Source organism: Diachasmimorpha longicaudata, chromosome 10 (assembly GCF_034640455.1).
Source record: "Diachasmimorpha longicaudata isolate KC_UGA_2023 chromosome 10, iyDiaLong2, whole genome shotgun sequence".
In the NCBI taxonomy this organism is placed as follows: domain Eukaryota; kingdom Metazoa; phylum Arthropoda; class Insecta; order Hymenoptera; family Braconidae; genus Diachasmimorpha; species Diachasmimorpha longicaudata.
In genome coordinates, this window is record NC_087234.1 from 1,161,423 (window position 1) to 1,182,150 (window position 20,728).

At 43.4% G+C, this 20,728-nt stretch overlaps 2 protein-coding genes and 1 long non-coding RNA gene across 4 annotated transcripts; 2 read left to right on the plus strand and 1 right to left on the minus strand.

Annotated features, from left to right (window-relative positions):
* Positions 1 to 738: 738 nt before the first annotated feature.
* LOC135166427 (uncharacterized) lies at positions 739 to 2,991 on the minus strand. Its single transcript, XR_010299678.1, has 3 exons — positions 2,898 to 2,991; positions 2,501 to 2,590; positions 739 to 2,371 (listed from the first exon to the last, which is right to left on the minus strand). It is a non-coding gene; the product is annotated as an uncharacterized LOC135166427 (long non-coding RNA).
* A 6,003-nt stretch (positions 2,992 to 8,994) lies between these two features.
* LOC135167021 (uncharacterized) lies at positions 8,995 to 12,192 on the plus strand. Of its 2 annotated transcripts, none has more exons than XM_064129858.1 (2): positions 8,995 to 9,747; positions 10,630 to 12,192. In XM_064129858.1, the coding sequence occupies exon 2, from the start codon at positions 10,630 to 10,632 to the stop codon at positions 12,190 to 12,192; it is 1,563 nt and encodes a 520-aa protein (XP_063985928.1). In that variant the 5' UTR covers positions 8,995 to 9,747. The 2 variants fall into 2 exon arrangements, with proteins under 2 accessions (XP_063985928.1, XP_063985927.1); XM_064129857.1 differs by lacking the exon at positions 8,995 to 9,747 and adding an exon at positions 9,984 to 10,253.
* A 9-nt stretch (positions 12,193 to 12,201) lies between these two features.
* On the plus strand, positions 12,202 to 20,599 carry LOC135167020 (uncharacterized). The gene is made up of 2 exons (XM_064129856.1): positions 12,202 to 15,570; positions 19,929 to 20,599. The coding sequence occupies exon 1, from the start codon at positions 13,039 to 13,041 to the stop codon at positions 14,938 to 14,940; it is 1,902 nt and encodes a 633-aa protein (XP_063985926.1). The 5' UTR covers positions 12,202 to 13,038; the 3' UTR covers positions 14,941 to 15,570; positions 19,929 to 20,599.
* Positions 20,600 to 20,728: the final 129 nt, after the last annotated feature.

Genomic DNA, 20,728 nt, shown 5'->3' on the forward strand with positions numbered 1-20,728 from the left:
ATAGAATGAACATAATAATTCACAACATTGGAAATGTTTTCCTCAGGTATCATTAGAACTACATAAATCATTATTTTCTATAAAAGAATTCGTACTCCTGCTCGTTTTGACTGTATTTTCTAACAGTTAAAGGGACAAGCACAATAATTACAATTACAAATCGGGAATTAATTCCAACAGGACTCGATTCATCCTAATTGTGCATTCGTCCGAAGAATGAGAGATTTTCTGGTACAGCATAAAAAAATATGTATTTTCCAGAGAATGAAATTCGGTTTCGAAAAAGTGATTTTAGATTTTTTTTGCAATTGAGAGAAACTGCGGAAAAACTAATAACTTGAAATCGTTTGATTTCTTACCAATAACTCAGTTTCTCGTCAGTTGATTTTTAGGCAGTACAGCTGCGTATTCATTCCCTACCATTTGAGTGTAAAACTAAAAATCGTAGAAGCGTAATTTTTGTTTTCAACATTTAGAGTCTCGTAATTACGAATTAAAAAAAAAGGATTTTTCTGATGCTGGCCAGCCAAATAAAGGGCTGTGGTTGAAATGATACATAAACCTTAGAAATAGGGTTGAATGAAGTGTGTCAGCATTAAATATCTTTATTACGATAAATTTGAAAATCATTTATAAATTGCGCGAACACAAAAACAATTTGATGGTAGTCTTAAATGTCAATCCGATTGTAAATCAATTATCATTCATAGGCCACAAACAATATTGAAAGACATGAGCTCTTCAAATTATGTCACGTTTTATTTTTTTCATATGTTTTAGCTATCCTTGTTGTAAATACGCAGGCTTTTTAGACCCCGTAAAATGTATCATACTGTATCTATTCAATTACAATTTCACAATTTACAATTATTTTTCTTCTCGAAATTTCGCAAATTTTGTAAAAATACTTCAAGGTAGTGGTATCGACTTCGATTGTAAACAGTATTCGGGGATTTGAATGTATCAATTTCGAATAGAACGAATTTAAAGTAAAACAGGTTTAGTTGAACATTTATATAGTGTGACGAGTCAAAATCTTCGTTTTGTTTATTAAAATTACAAAAAAAATTAGGAAAAATTCGTTTGTAAAAGAGCAGAATGTTTTGCATTTGTTTCCATTGTTATTTTGATGATTTATCTTTAAACATAAATAGAGCCACAGTAACGCTCGCTCGTTTATGAACAATTAGCGTTGCAGCGCTGAAAATCAATCTTGTTATACGATGGTAATTTGTAAAGTGGGGAAGAAGAATGCACTTGAGTCGCATCTGATGGCGTACCACTGATTTTCAGTAAACTTACCTCACTGGGTGGTCTTGTATAAAATGAAAATTTTTAATTTATATCAGTATATTTAGGTAACTTACATAAAGTCAACAAATGTAAGAGCAGTCAAACATTTCTCTGTGAATAACTAATAGTCTATTTAAAAGATTATTTATCATCGCACCTTCTTGTCATTCGAAATTCAGCATTATAATTGAATGCTGATTTGTATAAAGGACTCATCTTTTTAAAATCAGAGCTGCTGTTCTCCTTGTATGAAACGGTTTCCGCTTTTGCTATTAAATTAGGAGTAGCTTATTGAAATTTAATTCTAATTTAGATAAAGATAGATTTATGCGAAGAGTTTGAAAAGTAAATGATTTTGGAAAGAATCCTTCTTTAACATACGACAAAACGAATGTCTTCATATAAACTAGAATTGAACGCCCATAAATAATTAGAAGGCTTTCCTAAATTAATCGAAACACGGAATCCTAATTCATATAATAAAAACATCGTTTCTGAATGCGAAAAGAAGACTGCATGATCCATCATGTAATGATCACCATCATCATATGATAATCATGTGACCATCTTAAACGAACCGGAATTCCTTACCCACTAAAAAATTGATTTTAGAAATTTCTATTCGTCCATCATTTCACACAATATGTCAATATTTTATAACAAACCAGAACAATATGATAGTTCCATTGTTCTGTGATACTTTCGGACAGTGATAAAAATAATTTTCTCCTGATATTTTTGTTTCATAACAAGATTGATTCGCTATAGCGCTAATTAATCATCAACGCGATATACTACTGTGACATAATGTTAAAATTTAATATTTTGCCATTTTTTCTTCCGAAGATTTGTCACTATGAATAACTAGCAATTGAACAACTCTTTATCCAAAACTTTCTTATAAATTTCAACATCTAACTCGCATAAATACAGCTCGCGATGTCGGACAAAGACTAAAAGAAAAAAAATTTCCGCAATAAACTCTCGAACACATCTGAAGTAAATCCAGAGATAATTTTTGTAGTCCACCTGTCTTACAAAATATTGCCATCACTTTCCAATAGCTTGACTTTTTTTTCTGGAAAACAATCAAACATTTACATGACTCCCCAATTATCAAAAATGTAATCGGTTTTCATTTATCGCGGTAGCTCATTATTGAATGGCAGCTTGTTATGTACTAATTTATTGCTTATTTAATACTTACCCACGAATTACTGATGTCCTAAAAATGGTCAGCTCCAACAACAAGTGCAGCTACGGTAATAATAAAACTCCCATATTATAAGTGATATACCTTAAAAGAGATAAATAATATATTTCGATATATAAGCGATAGGAAACTGACGACTATGGATTTTTCCCAAGTGAAACTCATCAGTTAAATTTGTCAAATGACTTTTGTAAGGGGTAAAATAACGAAATACTATCTCAATTGTATTATAGATCATTTGGAACGTATTCGTTCAGTCACTTGATCTGATTCAAAAAGATATGTGTATATATTTCTTGTACCTATGTAAAAATGAGTGCAGAAATTAAAATAGAAAAAGTACATAAAATGTATGAATTATTGTGTTTATTCTTCAAACCCTGAATATCACCTGGAGCTGCATAGTTAATTCGATAAACTTTAAACTTTTAGAAAATTTAGGCGATTCCTCTCGGGATGTACAATGACCCTCTCGGCCATTTTGCTCACTGCTCTAGGAAGCCGTCTAGCCTATAGGTGTCAGTTTCTGCACCCTGCGTGCAAATTTGCAGACTCTATCGGTTCCGTCCCTATCGACGTAGATTTCTCTAACTCATGTGGTTCTGAAGACATGCCAACTGATCTCCTCCAGGCCTTTGCATCTTGTGGTTAGGTGGTGAAGATTTTCTTCCATTAGCCCGCATCTCGGGCATCAGAGGTTACTCCCCTTACGTATTTTTTCTAGATAGCCAGCAATGGGCCAGGACTCAGTGATGAGCCCCACCAAAGAGCAGAGCTTCGTCCTGTTCAGGCGAACCAATGTGCTGGCTTGCCTTTTCGCAGGATTGCGTAGTAGAGATCTTGTCTGTCGAACCCCCTCTCCAGAGCTCCATTGCTGTATGGGATTTCTGATGATTTGGTCCACTGCCGCGACGCATCTTCCACTGGGATCTTTTGTAGTTCGAGAAGATTTGCCGTCATTCGGAGACGTTACTGAAGAGCCTCCGCGCCAACCGCGAAGCGCCTCGCACGGCACGTATAAGAGTCTCATTTATACCCTGATAATGGCACTAACAGAGAGATTTAGCTAAACTAGTGCCGCCACGGCCGCTTGCGAATGAGAATGCCTTGAAAATTACTTATGGAAATAAGAAATTTATGCGAATAATCTTGTATAGACATCATTTTTTATGATATGCGATTCTCTTTGGCTTGTTAGGTAAATTTTCGAAGAGTTCCAGCAACGAAGTCGTGATAAGGCAACATACAATTGTCCATGATTGTAAACATCTCGCCTATTATCAATTCCGATTCTTTCGAAAGTTCAACAAAGAATTGCCTCCTTCCAAAAGCAAAAAAGGGTAATCATTTTCACTATACAAAATGATACGATTAATGAAAACAATTTCTCCCGTTTTATCTCGAGTTAAAATTCGACATTTCAATAAATGATTCATCAGATCTAAAATGACTAATCGCGTCCCATTACATAATCCTTCATTTATAGAAAGGTTTCTGATGAGCATTACGACAATGTGAATGATTAATCGTAATTCATGAGGTGGCAAACATGAAGGACTTCATGTCGCCACCGATTCCGGTAAAATTGATTTAGTCATGTCTCCATTATCACAATTTTTTACAGTAATGATACTGCAATAAATGTTCTCTGTTCATTTCAGCATCAGCATGAACATGAGCATTTCTTGCTGACAAAATTGCCCATTTCGTCAATTTGCGAAATTCTTTGTTCTTCATCACCTCAGCATATAAATCTGCGATATCTGTATCTGAAGGTGCTATACACTCATCTGGTAAGTGTATCTCGCAGTCATTTATATTCAATGCTACATCCCCAACGAATAGTAGAAATTAAGCAAATTCAGTTTCTTCTCGTAATGTCGTATCACTAAGGCGAGAAACTCTTCGCTATGATGCACCTCTTCATGAAGGTTCTCATGAAACGACTCTCCGCCATGACACTTGCCAGTCCATTCCCGTCTACGGGCGAAAAACGATTCTATTTTTAACTGTTTTTATTTACAAATACAGGGTGCCCTGAAGATGGAGGTGGATGGTGAACAGGCATGTTTTGGGGGTGATTCTGAGCAGAAAAGTCCTTTTCCACTTTTCGCTCGGACGCACCCCTGCAGAGATATGGGGGTGAATAGAACGACCAATGGGGCGCGAGCATTGCGCGGCTCTCCGTCTGTGTGCCGCGGGTAAGCAGTGTGCGTGCTTCCCCTTCTCCTCGGGCGGACGTTCCATTCCGCTAGTGAGTGAGAGTGAGAGAGACAGAGAGGGGGAAAGATATTTCAAGACAATCCTTTCGGGGGAGGGGGGGGGCGCTGGGGTGATTAAAAACCGATTATTATTTACATTAGTATTATTTATTAAAATACAAGATTCTGAAAACCGCGGGCATCCCTCTTGGCATTCCGGAGATAATTGTTTAAATGTTAATTATGTCATGATGCAGTTGGTCTATAGTATTTTGTCAAGAGATCTTTTTTATTGTAAATTCAATTTACAACAGGAAAGGTTTTTTGACAAAATCCTGGAAAAGAGCCTCTTATCAAGATAATTAATAGGAATCAATCCATGTCAACATTCCCAGGGGATGGCTCGCAATTTTCGCGGAATCCGGAGCAATAAACGCGTTTTCTTGATTATCAACTAAACAAATGGATTTACGGCATTTTGTCACAATGTAGCGGCTACATACCGCCTGAGGGTTGACCACCTGAAGTCACCCACAGGAGCACAGTGATCACACACACACGCACCCAGAGAAATTTGCCTAATACTATTTAACAATACCGAGTCGACACAAGCCAGTTCGCTATCAGTGCCTTACCTGACGACATCGTCTAATTACTGTACTCCAAAACCAAAACTCTGTAACCTTGACTAACGCTACGGCGAATAAATATATATTGTTTAGGTATTATTTGTCTGTGGTTAGATTCGAATACTCCCTAACCTAAATCAACCCGAATCCTACAACAAGACATTTTTTGTTGAGAATCCAATCTTCTCGCAAAAAGATCGTCTTGACAAAATGTTGTAAACCTATTGGTTTACAAGATAATTGTCAAAGGGGATGGCTGGCGATTTTCCCGGATTCGGGAGCATTAAACGCCAAAAAGTAGCAAATAGTTAGGGACTTTTCTAAAGCTGAGGTAATTACGGTATTTGGCTACCTAGCTGTCGTAAAGGCCCATGTGGAAGGAACGCTGTGTCGCACAGCTTTACGACTTGATCTGTTGCCGCCCGCGCAAAAAAAAAGGGTTTTTCCACTACCGGTATGAATTGTAGCTCAAATGTGGCACGTTTAAGTCCGAATTTCCCATCTGCGGACGATGGAACAATTGAACGAGAGGAACAGGCCATTTTCGCCCATAAAAATTATTATTTTATAGTTGACAGAAGAAATTTTTCCACCAATTTTTCCAAAGCGTCAGTATCCCTAAAAACGCCTTCGAAGAGAGAGCTAGATTTCGCGTTTTCTTGCTCTTATACTGTTCTCGTATAAATAACTTGTAGTTCTCTCACTTTGCCGGGATATATACGCCGTTAGTTAGTGATAAAAAAGTGCAGTGTCGTTGAATTCATATCTGGAGTGTAGAATGGCAAAGTTTAGTGCCGCGGAATATGCGGATATGGTGACCATTTACGGTATTACGAGGGGTAATGGGGGGGAACCCTCACGGTTGTACGTGCAACAGTACCCTCACCGAGTGGTTCCTGAGGCACGAACCTTCCGAAACGCCCTGTAACGTCTACGAGAGGGAAATATTCTCCCGCGATATGGGAGAGAAGGACGTGCAAGACCTGCTGCTGGGGTACGAGTGGAGGAGGCGATCCTGGAGGCCGTGGAGGAGGATCCACAGCAATCCACTGGGGCGATCGCGGCTTCCTTAGGAATTCCACGGAGCAGGGTGCATAGAGTTCTGCAGGAGGAAGCGGTTCGCCCCTGGAAATTTACCCCGGTCCAGGAGTTAAAGCCCGAGGACCTCCCGAAACGTTTGGCCTTCTGTAGATGACTCCTCGACAGGAGTGAAGAGCCAAACTTCATCCGAAATATACTGTGGACCGACGAAAAACTTTTTCCGAAGGAGGGGATCGTCAACCAGCACAACGAGCAGCATTGGGCGGTTGAAAATCCTCGTCTCGCAAGAAGTTCCAACTTCCAGTATCGCTGGGAAACACTAAATATCTGGGGAGAAATCCTTGGCGATAAAGTGTACATACATCATCTTCCAGGACGTCTCGACGTAAGTATTCCCCATAGTCAACAGTGCGTTTCCTGTTGGACTTCTGTGGGATATATCGGGTAAAGGATTTACAGTTGAAACGACACTTCTACACTAACACATTTATTGGTTATTCATACAAGTTTATTAAAGAGGTACACTGCAATTCTTCTAACTCTAGTCTAACTCTAGTCAACTCTGACTTTAAACTTCAACTCTAAACTCTAAACTCAATGCTCGACTCTACGCGCTGACCTTCTCCTCAAGGTCTCTCGACACACTCTGCTCTACTCCCCCCTCATAAGGGTCTATCAGGGTGCCCTAACGTCGCCCCCCCACTCCGAGGTCAACACGGTCAGCACGGGAAAGGTTTTTCCCCCTGACGTCAGCGGCATGGGCCGACGTGACCATCTCGTGTGCGACGTTAATGGGGAAGTCCCCATGGTCGTCTCTGACCTGGGTCTTCCGACCCGCAATATATTTGGATTGCTCGTCTATGCTTGAGTCCTCGGACCCATCATAAACGAACTACTCCAGCACTTATGGACAAATTGCTATTCGTCCTAATCCTAACCTACTATAAACTTACTCTAAACTAAATTAAGAACGCATTTACGATACTACACTTCGATGTCTAACCCGGTATGACAGGTTTCTCCTAATAATTATTTTTTTTTTGGCAGGGTGGCAACTATTTGGGGTTTCTGCGAGAGCGGCTTGCACCGATAGTTGGTGATGGTCCGGCCTCCAGGGATGTATGGTTCCAACACGATGGAATACCAGCACATACCTGCGTACCCGTCATTGAGCAGCTCAATCAATGGTTCCCCCAGCGCTGGATTGGGAATCGCAATGACCGGGACAGGGCCGGACGACGAGCACCACCCGGTGCGTTGCCCCCGCGTTCTCCAGATCTTACCCCACTCGATTTTTTCTTGTAGGGTACTCTGGAGTCGCGCGTACACGCTCACCACCCCGTCAAGAGACCTTTCTTGTTGTAAATTAAATTTACAATAAAAAAGATCCATTACATTTTCAGGACTCAGAGTCGAAAATATATTGACCGCCAGTAGGTGTATCATTTGTTGCAGCTTGTGTGTCCGTGCAGCGTAAAAAAGTTCGTCCCACATGCCATTCGCTGCCCTCAGTCGATTCGTGTAGATGAAGAAGAGGACTTCCGCGAAGACTTCTTCACGCATATCGGTTATCTCGATGTTTGTCGCCAACGCGTCCGGATTCTCCCCAACCATGGAGGTGAGTGTTGGACTGCGAGCAGCCAAAATAGCCTTCAGCGCCGGAAATTTACGCTCTCCAACTGTTATTGTTACATCAGTGAACGCGTTATGATTGATTAGAGTCTCCATTTCAGCTGAGAGGATGCTCCTTACCCGCGATAGCCGTTTGCGATTGCAACAGGATGCGTGGAGATGTTCATTTCAACTGTTATTGCGAAATGCAGGGTCAGAACTTCTTTTTCAAAAAGCGTCATATGCTGGGCGATCAGCTTTTCATTGAAAGGCACATTACAGTGTCTCTGCAAATAAAAAAAAATTGTCAGCCTAGAAAGCTAGGCGATAGAAGTGAAACTTCATGGATCTCGATGGGCACTAGCTTTCTAGGCTAACGAAAGTTTTCGAAAGACTCTTCATATAGTGCTCCTCCAAAGTTACATTTTCGATAATTGCTTGTCTATGTATAAATATAATACATTCAACAGAAATCATTGACAATCTTACTGTTCGTAAAAAAAAATATTCGCATTAATCATTTCAATGGAAGGAGATGGGTCAATGTGATTGTTGCTTATTCCAACTTCCCCTCAGTTGAATAAATGGGAGAAATGATGATACCTATAATAATATCGAGGATATATATTTCTGGAAAATGGGATGGATGCAAATTTGTAATGAAGTTCTAAAATATCAATTTTCACGGAGGGAGAAATCGGACAATTTTAATGATGTGATTCCGATAAAAATGATAAAACTACCTTAAAATAAACCTTAAAATTTTATAGTACTGTTTAGTAACTTTTACGAAGGCACATATCATTAATTACAAAATTTACGGTGTTCATATGAAGTTTTATCTGTGAGTAAAACACGTATATTGCAGTATGTTGCACCTCAATTCTAGCGCTCAGTACAGTAACTTTTCACAGACGGTATTTTCCAAAACCCAAACCAAAAATACAAAACAGAAGAGAGGTATTGATTTTGATTAACAGTGTTATCTCCATCATTAGTTCCGCCTAAGAAGAATACCTAATCATTATTGCCAATAGCTTTGAATGAGTATTTTGATCACATCGATCCAGGAGCATTACGGCGCTATAAGAGAAGTATGGCAACGCATCCCATTTTCTACACAGAGTGAAAAGTTGAAAAATTCTCTATGTCCATGCTGCTCAAAGATATCGAAATATTTCCATCCGATAGAATCATTCTTCAGCTAACTCTAAATGAAAATAACTCCCAAAAAATTTTTTTTATCCTCTACTGTGTTTACTTGACCGGAAAGTGTTTTTCAATTGAATATTTGAATTCATGTTTATCCATATTCTAATAATTAAATTTTTGTTGGGGGAAATTTTCAGCAGCTCCTCAAATTTTCTCCTGCTGAATTGTGTTTTTTTTAAGCAAAGCAAATGTTTTCTCTCAGTAAAAGCAAAATAATGTGCCGATTGCGCGTGATTTTTTATTCCTTTTTTTTATGTGAAACATCTATAGGCTCACTTGTAAACTGAATCGTTGCCGTGGCGACGGGTCGCCACGCTATACTAAGGTATAGATATACATATTTTATATGTAGTAGAGTGTACGGTGTGGCTTCTCACTCAGTTCGACGTTGTTCTTTACTACGGTACACATAACCTGCGTTTTATTAAATTTTTTATTTCAATTTTTGACGGTAAAATATGTGTGGTAGTGATAACTTAGAAGATCAAAGTGATCAACCTTGTGCAAAGAAAGTGAAACTACACTGTGGCATACTACCAAGTCATCAGTAAGTACATCGTATTTTTCAAGTGTCCGTAAATGTAATTATTATATTTTTATATTTTAAGTCTGTGCCTTCGGCTTGACCCTTCAGAGATTACCCTTCGTAATCCTCACATGCATATGTGCTCAATCCCCCCCTCGACACCCCTTTAGCCCCCCATAACGTCGTCGGACCAGGACAGCATCTACAGCGCCTCTCGTGCCGGGTTAGCGTTTCCGTGATTATACTAAAGTCAGCATAAGTTTTAACATCGGGTATAACCCGAAGTCTACCCCCTCCACTCTTCGCGCATGCGTAATTTCAGGATATTACCGCGTTACCCACATGAAGGGAGAAGGGAGGGGAGACTTCGGGTTATACCCGATGTTAAAACTTATGCTGACTTTAGAATATCACGGGGACTCCTCAGTACGCTTTTGTTTTCCAAAGCGTGTATATGTGCTTGATCACCTAAACGTTGTTGTAACGTTCGTAGAGTCATCACACCGAAAATAGTGATTAAACTCTAGGTAAGTAGACGCCCTAGGCGAATAATTTTTCTGTTTTAGGTCGGACGAACAGCCTGTAAAGATACGATCAAATGTGAAGCGAGAGTGGGTGGAAATGGCGGTTAACCACGGGCAACGCCCGGACCCCCCCTCACCACACGTCTCGCAAGTTGGTCCCCTCGAGCGGGGGCTAACCTCAAACAGCCTGTAAAGCTGAGGGACTGCGGGTTTCGTCCCGGTCCCTAACCTACAAACCTCCAATGTCGGCCAATCGACAAAGCGGAGGGACCGCGGGTTTCGCCCCGGTCCCTAACCTTGGAAGCTCCTAGTGGCGGACTTTTCCGGCAATGGTATGCAGGCAGCGTTGACAGCCGGCTCTCTTGTTTGTATGTTGCAGATGGCAGAGGCACTGATGATCTCCCTGAAAGAGCTAGTAGGGGTAGCAGCAGACACAGAGGAAGAGGATGGAGTTTTGGATCAGTTGAAATTATCCGCAGTCTCGAGTCTGCCGGTTGGGTGTCAAGAGCGTCAAATACGCAAATTGTCCTTTGCCGAGCTCTTTGGTGAGGATGGTGTGGTGGACACCTTACTCCTGTGGAAAATCGAGTTCGCACTCCCCACAGTGAAGGTGGCTAGGGCATTTGATCCGGAAGCATCGGGGCTGAGTGACGACGAATTTCACAACTGCAAGGCTACGATGCTCCGCTGGCCCTTCTGTAGAGCCTTGATCATTAGCCCGCCAGTATTAGTGAATCGGATCTGGGGCTCCAAGATTGAAGTCCAGCAATTCCTAGACCTTTTAAAACCGGTGAGGCATCTGTTTGTCTCCGCCTCTGAGGCGGACAAAACCTTGAAGCAGGGAAGGCTGAAAAGAGAGCGACCTCCCTCAGAGGAAGGGCAGGAGGAGGATGACCGTCCAGTCAAACGCTCGAGTCTAGCGGCCTTGGAGAAGCGGATGACTTCGCTTTTCGCGACACTGCTGGACAAGCTAGAGGAGAAGGACATTCAGCCCAGGGAGGACTCGGGGGACGCGAGGCAGGACAAGGAGAACCTCTCAGACTCCCCGTCGGAAGTTGAGGAGGATATGTCAGAGGAGGAGGAGCCCTCAACCCTGCACCCTTTGTTCCAAGAACCAACAGTGGAAAATACTGGTGATAGTGTCTTTCTGGACCCACAGGTAAAGGAATGTGATCCCCTAATTCCCGAGCCAGATTCTGCGCTTAAAGCTCAGGGTATCAGTTGCCAGAAACTGAATTCCGCGGCGTGGAGTCGAATCCGGTACAAGGAGGTGCAGAAGAGACTTCAGGCAGCCCCAGTGTTTGACACGCTCAAGATCAACAGTGAGCTACGCTCCATCGCCCCAAAAACATCTACCCAGAGCTTGCTTGGGAGATTTGATTCAATGACGGGCACCTTTGCACACGGCTTGATGTTACAGCGGAAGAGGTTATCGGAAGCTCTTGATTCGCTGCTGAAGAAGCACCCTCAAGTAAAAAATGACGTAAAGGCATTATTTAACAAGGATTCAGGGGTTCAATCAGTCTCCGACGACTTACTCCATTTCACCTGTGCACGAAGGGCGGAGATATTCGAGCTCAGAAGAAATCCATTCAAAGCTCTCGACCCTGGCCTGGCAGCGAAATTGGCAGAGATTCCCCCGTCGGAATCACATCTATTCCAGCAGAAGCAGCTGTCAGAATGTCGGACTCAGAATGGAGGTGTGAAAAAGATTTTTGCACAAAGCAAAGAGTTTTTTCGGGAACAACTTCCAAGTTTTCCCCTTAAGGAAGCGAGCAATAATTACAGAGCCCGGAACAATACAACCTTCACGCCCCACGCGAGTAGGGGTCGACCGAGACCTGCTCACCCGCCCTCTCGCAAGTCAGGAGTTCCAGGAGGAGGAAAAGATCGTCTGCCCAAAGCAGAGGCTCCCAAAAGACACCAGCGCCGGAGAGCATGACTACAGACTGATAGGGGGCCAGCTAAAAGATTTCATTCCGGTCTGGAGGGAGGCAGGAGCCCCAAAACACATCCTAAATGTCTTAAACGGATATGCAATTCCGTTCATCAAAAAACCTCCAACCGTGCCCTTCTCGGCCGACAGCATCAGAAAATACGCAACGAAAGCGACCCCCCCAGATGACGAAAGAAATCGAGTCGTTACTACATCAGGGGATCCTGGAAGAGGCCACCTGGGATTCCGGTTTCTTGTCACCAGTGTTTTTGATTCCCAAGCCGGGGGGGGGGAGTATCGCCAGATTTTCAACCTTCGGGGTTTAAACGAAAATCTCCTACCTCCCAAGTTTCGATTGGTGAATCAACGGAAAGTCCCATCATTCTTACATCAAAACGATTTTTTAGCCAAGATAGACCTCTCTCAGGCATACTTGCATGTTCCCATAAAACCGAGTCATCGGCGTTATCTCTGCCTATCCTTCAAGGGTCAACTCTACAATGCCACGTGTCTGTCTTTCGGCTTATCGACAGCCCCAGTGGCTTTCTCCAGGATATCGAACTGGATAGCTCACACCCTTCGTCAGAAGAATATGAGGGTCCTGGTTTATCTAGACGATTTTTTGCTGGCAAATCAGGACGCCCGGATACTTCAGGAGCAGATTCTCTGGGTTCAGGATTTTCTCCACTCCTTGGGGTGGGTTATGAACATCCAAAAGTCGATCGTCCAGCCTTGCAACAGAATCGAATTCTTGGGAATTATCTGGGACACAAGGGTCAATTTAATGATCCTCCCAGAAGACAAAAAGGAACGCATACTAAAGCTATTGGAGAGTGTGATGAAGTCGAGGTCATGGAATTGGAAAAAAGGATCGTCTCTCCTGGGGATGCTGAATTTTGCGGCAATAGTGACACCCTTAGGACGCCTTTTTTGTCGCCAGCTACAACGAGGGGCGCGCCGATTATCACGAGTCTCTCCGAGAAGAAAATACCCTCTTCTATCATTAGCATTCATCGACTGTCAGTGGTGGAAAGGGAACATCAACCGGACCCGACCTATTTTCCAGACGGAACCGAACCTGTTTCTCTCAACAGATGCCTCCCAGGCAGGTTGGGGATTTCAAATGAACGAGGTTCATTACTCGGGGGAATGGTCACCATCCCAGTCAGATTGGCATATCAACAGAAAAGAACTGTTCACAGTGATGATCGCAGTCAGGATACTAGGGGATCGGCTACAGGGCGAGACGGTGATGCTGCAATCAGACAACAGAACGACACTGGCCTACATCAGGAATCAGGGAGGAACGCGGTCGCAGGTATTGTTGAGGCTGGTGAGGGACCTCCTGCTTTGGCTAGAGAGGTACAGGATCACCTTGATCCCGTTCTTCCTCCCGGGAATGTACAACACCTGGGCGGACAGGCTATCCAGAAATCTTCCCCTGCCAGACTGGCACTTGAGTCCGGCGATTCGGAAAACGGTATTTCAAAAGTGGGGGACACCGGAGATAGATCTGTTTGCAACCTGCCACTCCAAGGTAGTACCGACTTACGTATCAATCAATGCGACCGACCAGAACGCAGCATTCATCAACGCTTTCAGCAGGCCGTGGGTAGTGAACCTAGCGTGGGTGTTCCCACCCCCGCCTCTAATTCCAAAGGTACTACAGCACTTGAACTCAGCCAAGGGAGTCTTTCTGCTGGTGGTCCCGCGGTGGGACAAGACCTTCTGGAGGAACACCTTGAGACGCAGAAGCCTGGATGCCCCGTTCCAACTTCTGGATCTCAAGACACATCTGATAGACCTATCAACGGGGGCTCCCCCTCAGAAAGTCGACCACCTCTTTTTAGAGGTTTGGAAGGTACGGGGTGGAGTAATTCAATAAGAGGTTTGGCAGAATCCGAGATTAAACTTCTAGGCGCGGCTTGGAGGAACACTTCCTGGAAAACGTACTCTTCAATCTGGAGTCAGTGGCGGGCCTGGTGCAAGGAAAAGGGGATCAAATCGGACAATCCCTCGGCACAGCAAGTGGTGGCTTATCTGGGCTACCTATTCAGAGAGAGGAAATTAGCCTATAGCTCCATCCTCACGCAGAAATCAGCAATTTGTTCCCTAGCTAAAGGAGGGGCCAAGGAAAGTTTGAGCGCCGATCCGTTGGTCAAAGCCATCCTGAAGGCGATCGGAATTCAGCGTGGCTCACGTTTTGTGGCTCTCCTTCTGCTGCTGGCGTCGGGGAGGAGAATACATGATCTAACCCTTCTGTCAATCGATCCGGACTTCTACACAGTGGAAGACGACAAAATTATTTTTTGGCCGAAATTTGGATCCAAGACGGATTCGACGAATTATCGCCAATCTGGTTGGCAGATTTCACGATCGGAAGACCGATCATTCAACCTGGTGGAGTGGATTAAGATTTTGGTGAGCCTGTCAGAGGAGAGACGTAGGGCTAGGAAAGAACTCACAGCCCTTTTTATTACAACGAGAGGGGTAGTAAAAGCGGCATCCAGGTCGATAATCGCGGGCTGGATTGGAACCGCCCTCTCGGAGGCTGGCATTCAGGCTAGTCCAGGGTCAACACGTTCAGCGGTAGCTTCGCATAATTTTCAAAGTACAAGGAACATGGAAGAAGTGCTGCAAAGGTGTAATTGGAAGGGCCCTGATAACTTCATTAAGCATTATTATAAGATTATTGAAAAACCAAATAGTCCAGGACCAAAGAATTCTATGTCACGCTGCTTTAAGCCAATCTAATATATCATTACTGTCAGATGGACTTTATTATCATTAAGTGTTCAAAAATGATTAAACATTTATTTCTAAGAATATCTGTCTCTTTGAAGTCACAGTACAGCTTTATGGTGCCGGCAGATTCTAAACATCTCTCCGAAGGGTCAAGCCGAAGGCACAGACTTAAAATAGAACCGTTTTCCACCCCAAAGGGAAGAAAACGTATATTTTGAGTCTTGCCGAGGCTTGACCCGGAGCAAGGGCTTGCCGTCATTCGGAATAGCTACTGAGTAGTCCCCGTGATAATCACGGAAACGCTAACCCGGCACGAGAGGCGCTGTAGATGCTGTCCTGGTCCGACGACGTTATGGGGGGCTAAAGGGGTGTCGAGGGGGGGATTGAGCACATATGCATGTGAGGATTACGAAGGGTCAAGCCTCGGCAAGACTCAAAATATACGTTTTCTTCCCTTCGGGGTGGAAAACGGTTCTATTTAATTAATTATATTCATATTAATCATAGAGTGACAGGCGGGAAAACGACACGGGACAACAGCATCAGAACCGGACAGGGGCATGGGACACCCCAGATCTCAATCATCCCCGGCACCGATTCGACCCAAAGGCTCAACCAGAGGGAGAGGAAGGCCGCCAGGTAGTAAAATAAACCTAAGGAAACTGATAAAGAGGACACGCCGAAGGCAAGAAAAAAAGCTAGGAAAGATGACCCCCCCCCCCCCAAAATTGAAACATTTTTCACGACCGACGGGAAGGAGCCCAATCCTTTTGCCAGCAAGGAAAAACTAAGCAGATCTCCGACTCTCACCCCCTGCACGAGGAGAAAGCCCCCTGACTCAAGGATGGACCAACAACAGGACTATAACCCTGAGGACGAGGATGACCCAGTGATAATATCCCCAGATAGCAGCACAGACCGAATCGAAGCGGTCGATTCGGAACCCCGAAATTCACAGGAGCAATCACAGGAGGATCTGGGTAACCTAACACCCCTAGAGAGCCCACAGGCAATGGAAATTCTGTTCAATGAGGCTGACCGAGAACTGATACGGTGTCTCGATACACTAGCCGCTGAACAAGCACTAAACCCCTACTCCCAACGAGAGAGGGTACCAATAAATATCTTGGGATCGGAAGAGGAATCACCTAGGGGAAGAGAAGTAGTCGATGCACTGAACCAAGAGAATGAAAGGCACATCCCCGCGGTGGGCACGAAAACACCGCTAGCACACCCGGCCCTGGGCATTCAGCTCCAGACATTGCTGGGAGGGATGGAAAGGAGACTCAACGGTACAGTAACAAATGAATTACATCGAATTCTAGATCAACCTAGACTGGAACTAGCAGAGAGGGATCGTATGTGGCAGGCTGAGTTAATGAAACAGGAAGAGCAAGTGACCTCTCTTCGTCAGCTAATAGAACAACTGAAGCTCAGCCACGAAGAAATGAAGAAGGACATGTTCAGGCTCAGCCGTAGTTTCCCAGAAAATCCTCTCAATATTAATAACAACTACATGAGAACCCCCCCATTGGTGAACACAGCCAATGTGCCAATCCCTAGGTCACCGGGTAATAACGAAATGAACGAGGATGCAGAGCAATTCTGGAGAAGGATGGAGCCCCTGATCCCGCACAATTCACAAAAGATCCCGCCAGCACCTCACCAAATGCCAACAGGAACGGGAAGCCCCTACCAGTCATATAACATCCAAAATACACAAGCAACACACCCAGAGGAGAATCATCTGCATTGGTCCAACACACCACCACCACCACTGCCCCAATTCTCCCAAGCCAACAGAAGTGATGGGCCACCAAAATCCCCACCTGCGCATGTGAATATGAATCCCTCGAGGAATCAGGACACGGGATTCTCGCCAGCATGGACCCCATCGACCCTGAGTACGACTCAGTTGAACGCTGAAATGGCAAAAAGATCTCGAAGAAAGAACAACGTCATCGTGCACGAGACAGTCTCCCAGGGGGGCGACGTAGAAGAAGAAACTGCTAGACGCATCTTCAATGCCACAGGTACGCTACCAATGATAAGGCAGGTGAAGATTTTGGGAGGGAACCGACTGTTGTTAAAGCTTAAATCTCTGAGAAACAAAATTAATATCCTGAAGAAGACTAGAACACTCCAGGAACAGGGGTTACATATCGAAGATGATTTCACTATGAGAGAGGCAGAAATACAAGACTGTTTATCGCAGGAAGCTACCCTCCTCACACAAAATGGATCGGAGGGCATAGTGGGATACCAAAAGCTGCTATCGCAAGGAACCTGGTGGACCTGGAACGAGAACGAGGGCAGACTGATCCCCCAAACTCCACGCGAAAATGGCAAACAGTGGAGGAGAAGATCCACCCGTGGAGACCACGGACAACAGAGGCAGCGGCGGTAGCAGTTTTCAACAGGAACATCAGTCCATCCACTTGGTCTCATGGAATATAGACGGAGCGTACAAAATTAAAAAAAACTGGAACTTCCTCAGCCAGTTTGATATAATTGTCTTCCAGGAGACCCATTTGGAAAGGAAGGATGAATCGAAAATATTAGGCAGCATAGACCCCAATTTCACATGGATAACGCAAGCAGCGACAAGGACGAGCCGAAGGGGAAAGGCGAAGGGTGGGAATCTGTTAGCAGTGAGGAAAACATGCAGTAGAGGACTGACGATGAACGAGTGGGGCTATGGAACACAAATCAAGGGACTCAGATCAAAAGATGGCCGGCAGTTGACTCTAATATGTGTATATAATAATGTTAAAATACAACAAGTGATAAAAAAGTTGCAGCCATTGGTAAACGAGGCTTTAGAGGTCGGGGGTGCGCTGCTCATTGGAGACTGGAATGCACGGGTGGCAGGGAAGCAGTGTGCAAGTGAGGGAGTGGAGGAAGTGGGGATGCAACTCCCGAGAAAGTCGGAGGATGGAACACTGAATCGTGAGGGTGAGTTGCTGATTGAATTTGGCGAACTAAACGATCTAGTCATTCTGAATGGAGCAACCGAAGGAGCCCGTCTTGGCAGGACAACCTTCCTAGGTGGATCGGATTCAGTGCTTGACCTGGCACTGCTAAGTATCAATGAGATTTCGCTTGTGGAGGGACTAGAAGTCATACCGAGACTGGGCTCTGACCATCTGCCAGTGGCACTAAAACTGCCTTTGCACAGTGATATTCAGCAATCTCCAGCCACAAACAGTACATTTGATAAGGAAACTTACTCTGAGAAGCTGGTCTGGGATGACAATAAACTGGAGGACTACCAGAAGAAAGTCACGGAGAAGTGCCTTGAGGAAAGCCCAGACGACCCAACGGAGACCTGGAAATCCCTGAAGCACTGTATTTGGGAATCGGCAAGAGACTGCGGCATGGTGAAGAAGGTTAAGGCAAATACACCAAGAGAGGAATCCTGGGTCGACGGCGAATACAAGGAACAAAGGAGTAGGACTTTCAAGGCTCTAAAAACTTACCACTGTGACAAGTTAGACCCCCAGCACAGACAAAACTGGCTACACCAGAGGAACCTTCTAAAGTCGTTGAAGAAAGAAAAAATCGGGGCTCAGCAAGCCCGTAAATGGGACAGAGTGGAATCAAGTAGGAACATGCAGGAACTGTGGACAGGCCTCAATCTTTTCCGATCGAGGAAATGGTCCCCCAAAGGAGATATAAGTGATGAAAAGTGGACTGGAAACTTCGGACGGCTGCTGAATCCACCGGGACAGATCGCAGCAAGCCCCCAGAGATTGGGGGAAGAGGAGCGAACCCAAGGAAATGGCTGTACAGGGAGGACAGTTGACGATGATTCCCTGAATTTGATTACAAATGAACCCACCGGGGATCACCAGCCGGGGCATCCCGAAATAGTGGAGTGGTGGAACGAACCGATCACTGACCAGGAAGTAAACAAGGCCCTCCAGGGGATGAAAAACCATAAGGCCCCAGGAGAGGACGGCATCTCAGACAGATTCCTAAAAGCTCTCCCCGACGTAGGTAAGACTGCGTTCCGCCGGACGATACAAAGCTGCTGGACGAAAGAGAGCCTCGCCCAGGGATGGGAAACGGCCCACATTTGCCCCATTTTCAAAGCTGGAGAAGTTGACAAGGCAAGCAACTACAGAGGGATCTCCTTGCTCGACCTAGGATATAAAGTCCTCACGAAGATCATGGCATCAAGGCTGGCCCGATGGACTGAAGAACAGGGAAAACTGGGAGAAAGTCAAGCGGGCTTCAGAGTTAATCGCAGCACCAGGGATCACATCTACACGCTGAATACTTTGATAGGGGCACGTCTGAGGGAACCACGGAAAAAACTCTACGTAGCATTTATAGACTATCGCGCAGCCTTTGATCTGGTCGATCGCACACTGATGTTGGAAAAGCTGAGGAAGATGGGACTGAGTGGCAAACTGTACCAGATGGTCGAGAGAATCTACAGAGACACCAGAAACCGAATCATCACGCCAAGAGGGACCACGACTAGTTTCCAATCAACTTGTGGAGTCAGACAAGGCTGCCCACTTAGCCCAGTACTTTTCTGCCTGTTTCTGGAAGACCTGGATAAGGCACTAGAAAAGAATTAGGGGGGAGGTACGACTCTAGGGGGGGGGGGGGTGAGAATAACCAACCTTAAATTTGCTGATGACAGCTCTGGTGGCAGAGGAAGCTGGAGAATTGAGATCAATGCTGGCAATTGTGGAAACCCACTCCAAGAAAAAAATCATATTAATCATATTAGTAATTTATATAAATTATATTAAGATTAATAATTTTATAAATTATGTTAATATTATCTTCAATTAATTATTTTTTTATTATTCATGAAGGAATTAATATGGAAAAATTTATTAATAAAATTTGTATTTGCAAATCTTTAGTCATATATTGCAATAATTAACAAAGATTTGAGTTCATGAGTATATTGAAGCCACACTCAATTTTTTTTTCTTTTTCTTGTGTATTTTAATATCATATTTTTTTAAATATTTCAGTTCCCAACAATCATCACAAGGATCACAAAATATTATTATTGAAACTGGACGCCACCCTGATCAGTTAAACACAAGGCATACTATCAATGTTGTGTAAGACTTTATTAATCGAATAATGCCAGGCTATTTTAAACTATTGCATCTATTATCTTCACATGTTAAATTAGAAGACGGAAGTGAATTAATTATGATTGTAGTATATACATTTCACCTAATAACAAAATAGATCATATATTTTCATTTTTACATGAAAGGTTATTTCCTTATAGTCAAACAGGTTCAATAATTTTTAAAACGAATAAACATAAACTACCATTAATTTTAGCTGGTTTTAATGTAAATTTTGCAAGAGCTGAATCAATGCCATTAATGACATTTCTTCAAAAAGAATTTCAATTGCAAATCAATAACAATCCAAGAGAATCTACTACCAAATATGGAATAACAATAGATGCTATATTTGTGAGATATCTTGATGGTGTTTCATCCAATACTTTTGTAACGTACTTGAGTTATCATCGACCAATCCTCACATTAATACCGGCAAAGGAAAAATCGAATATAACTATTACTGAAGTCACAAATGAAAATATTTAAATTGTGGTCACTTGATATTAATATCGAATTTTCATATCACATGTAAATAAATGTTTATTAAATAAAGTTACCACTTTCTGTAAGAAATTCGTAATACTTCATTTTTTCATGAGGCTTTATTTAATTCCTGTAATAATATTATCTTTTATGCATATTACTTGTACACATACGATGTTTCACATCTGCCAGGCGTCCCATTTCCT

What these genes read in the sequence shown, in the direction of transcription:
- LOC135167021 (XM_064129858.1), top strand. Translation starts at nt 10,630, where the DNA reads ATGGCAGAGGCACTGATGATCTCCCTGAAAGAGCTAGTAGGGGTAGCA.
- LOC135167020 (XM_064129856.1), top strand. Translation starts at nt 13,039, where the DNA reads ATGGAATTGGAAAAAAGGATCGTCTCTCCTGGGGATGCTGAATTTTGC.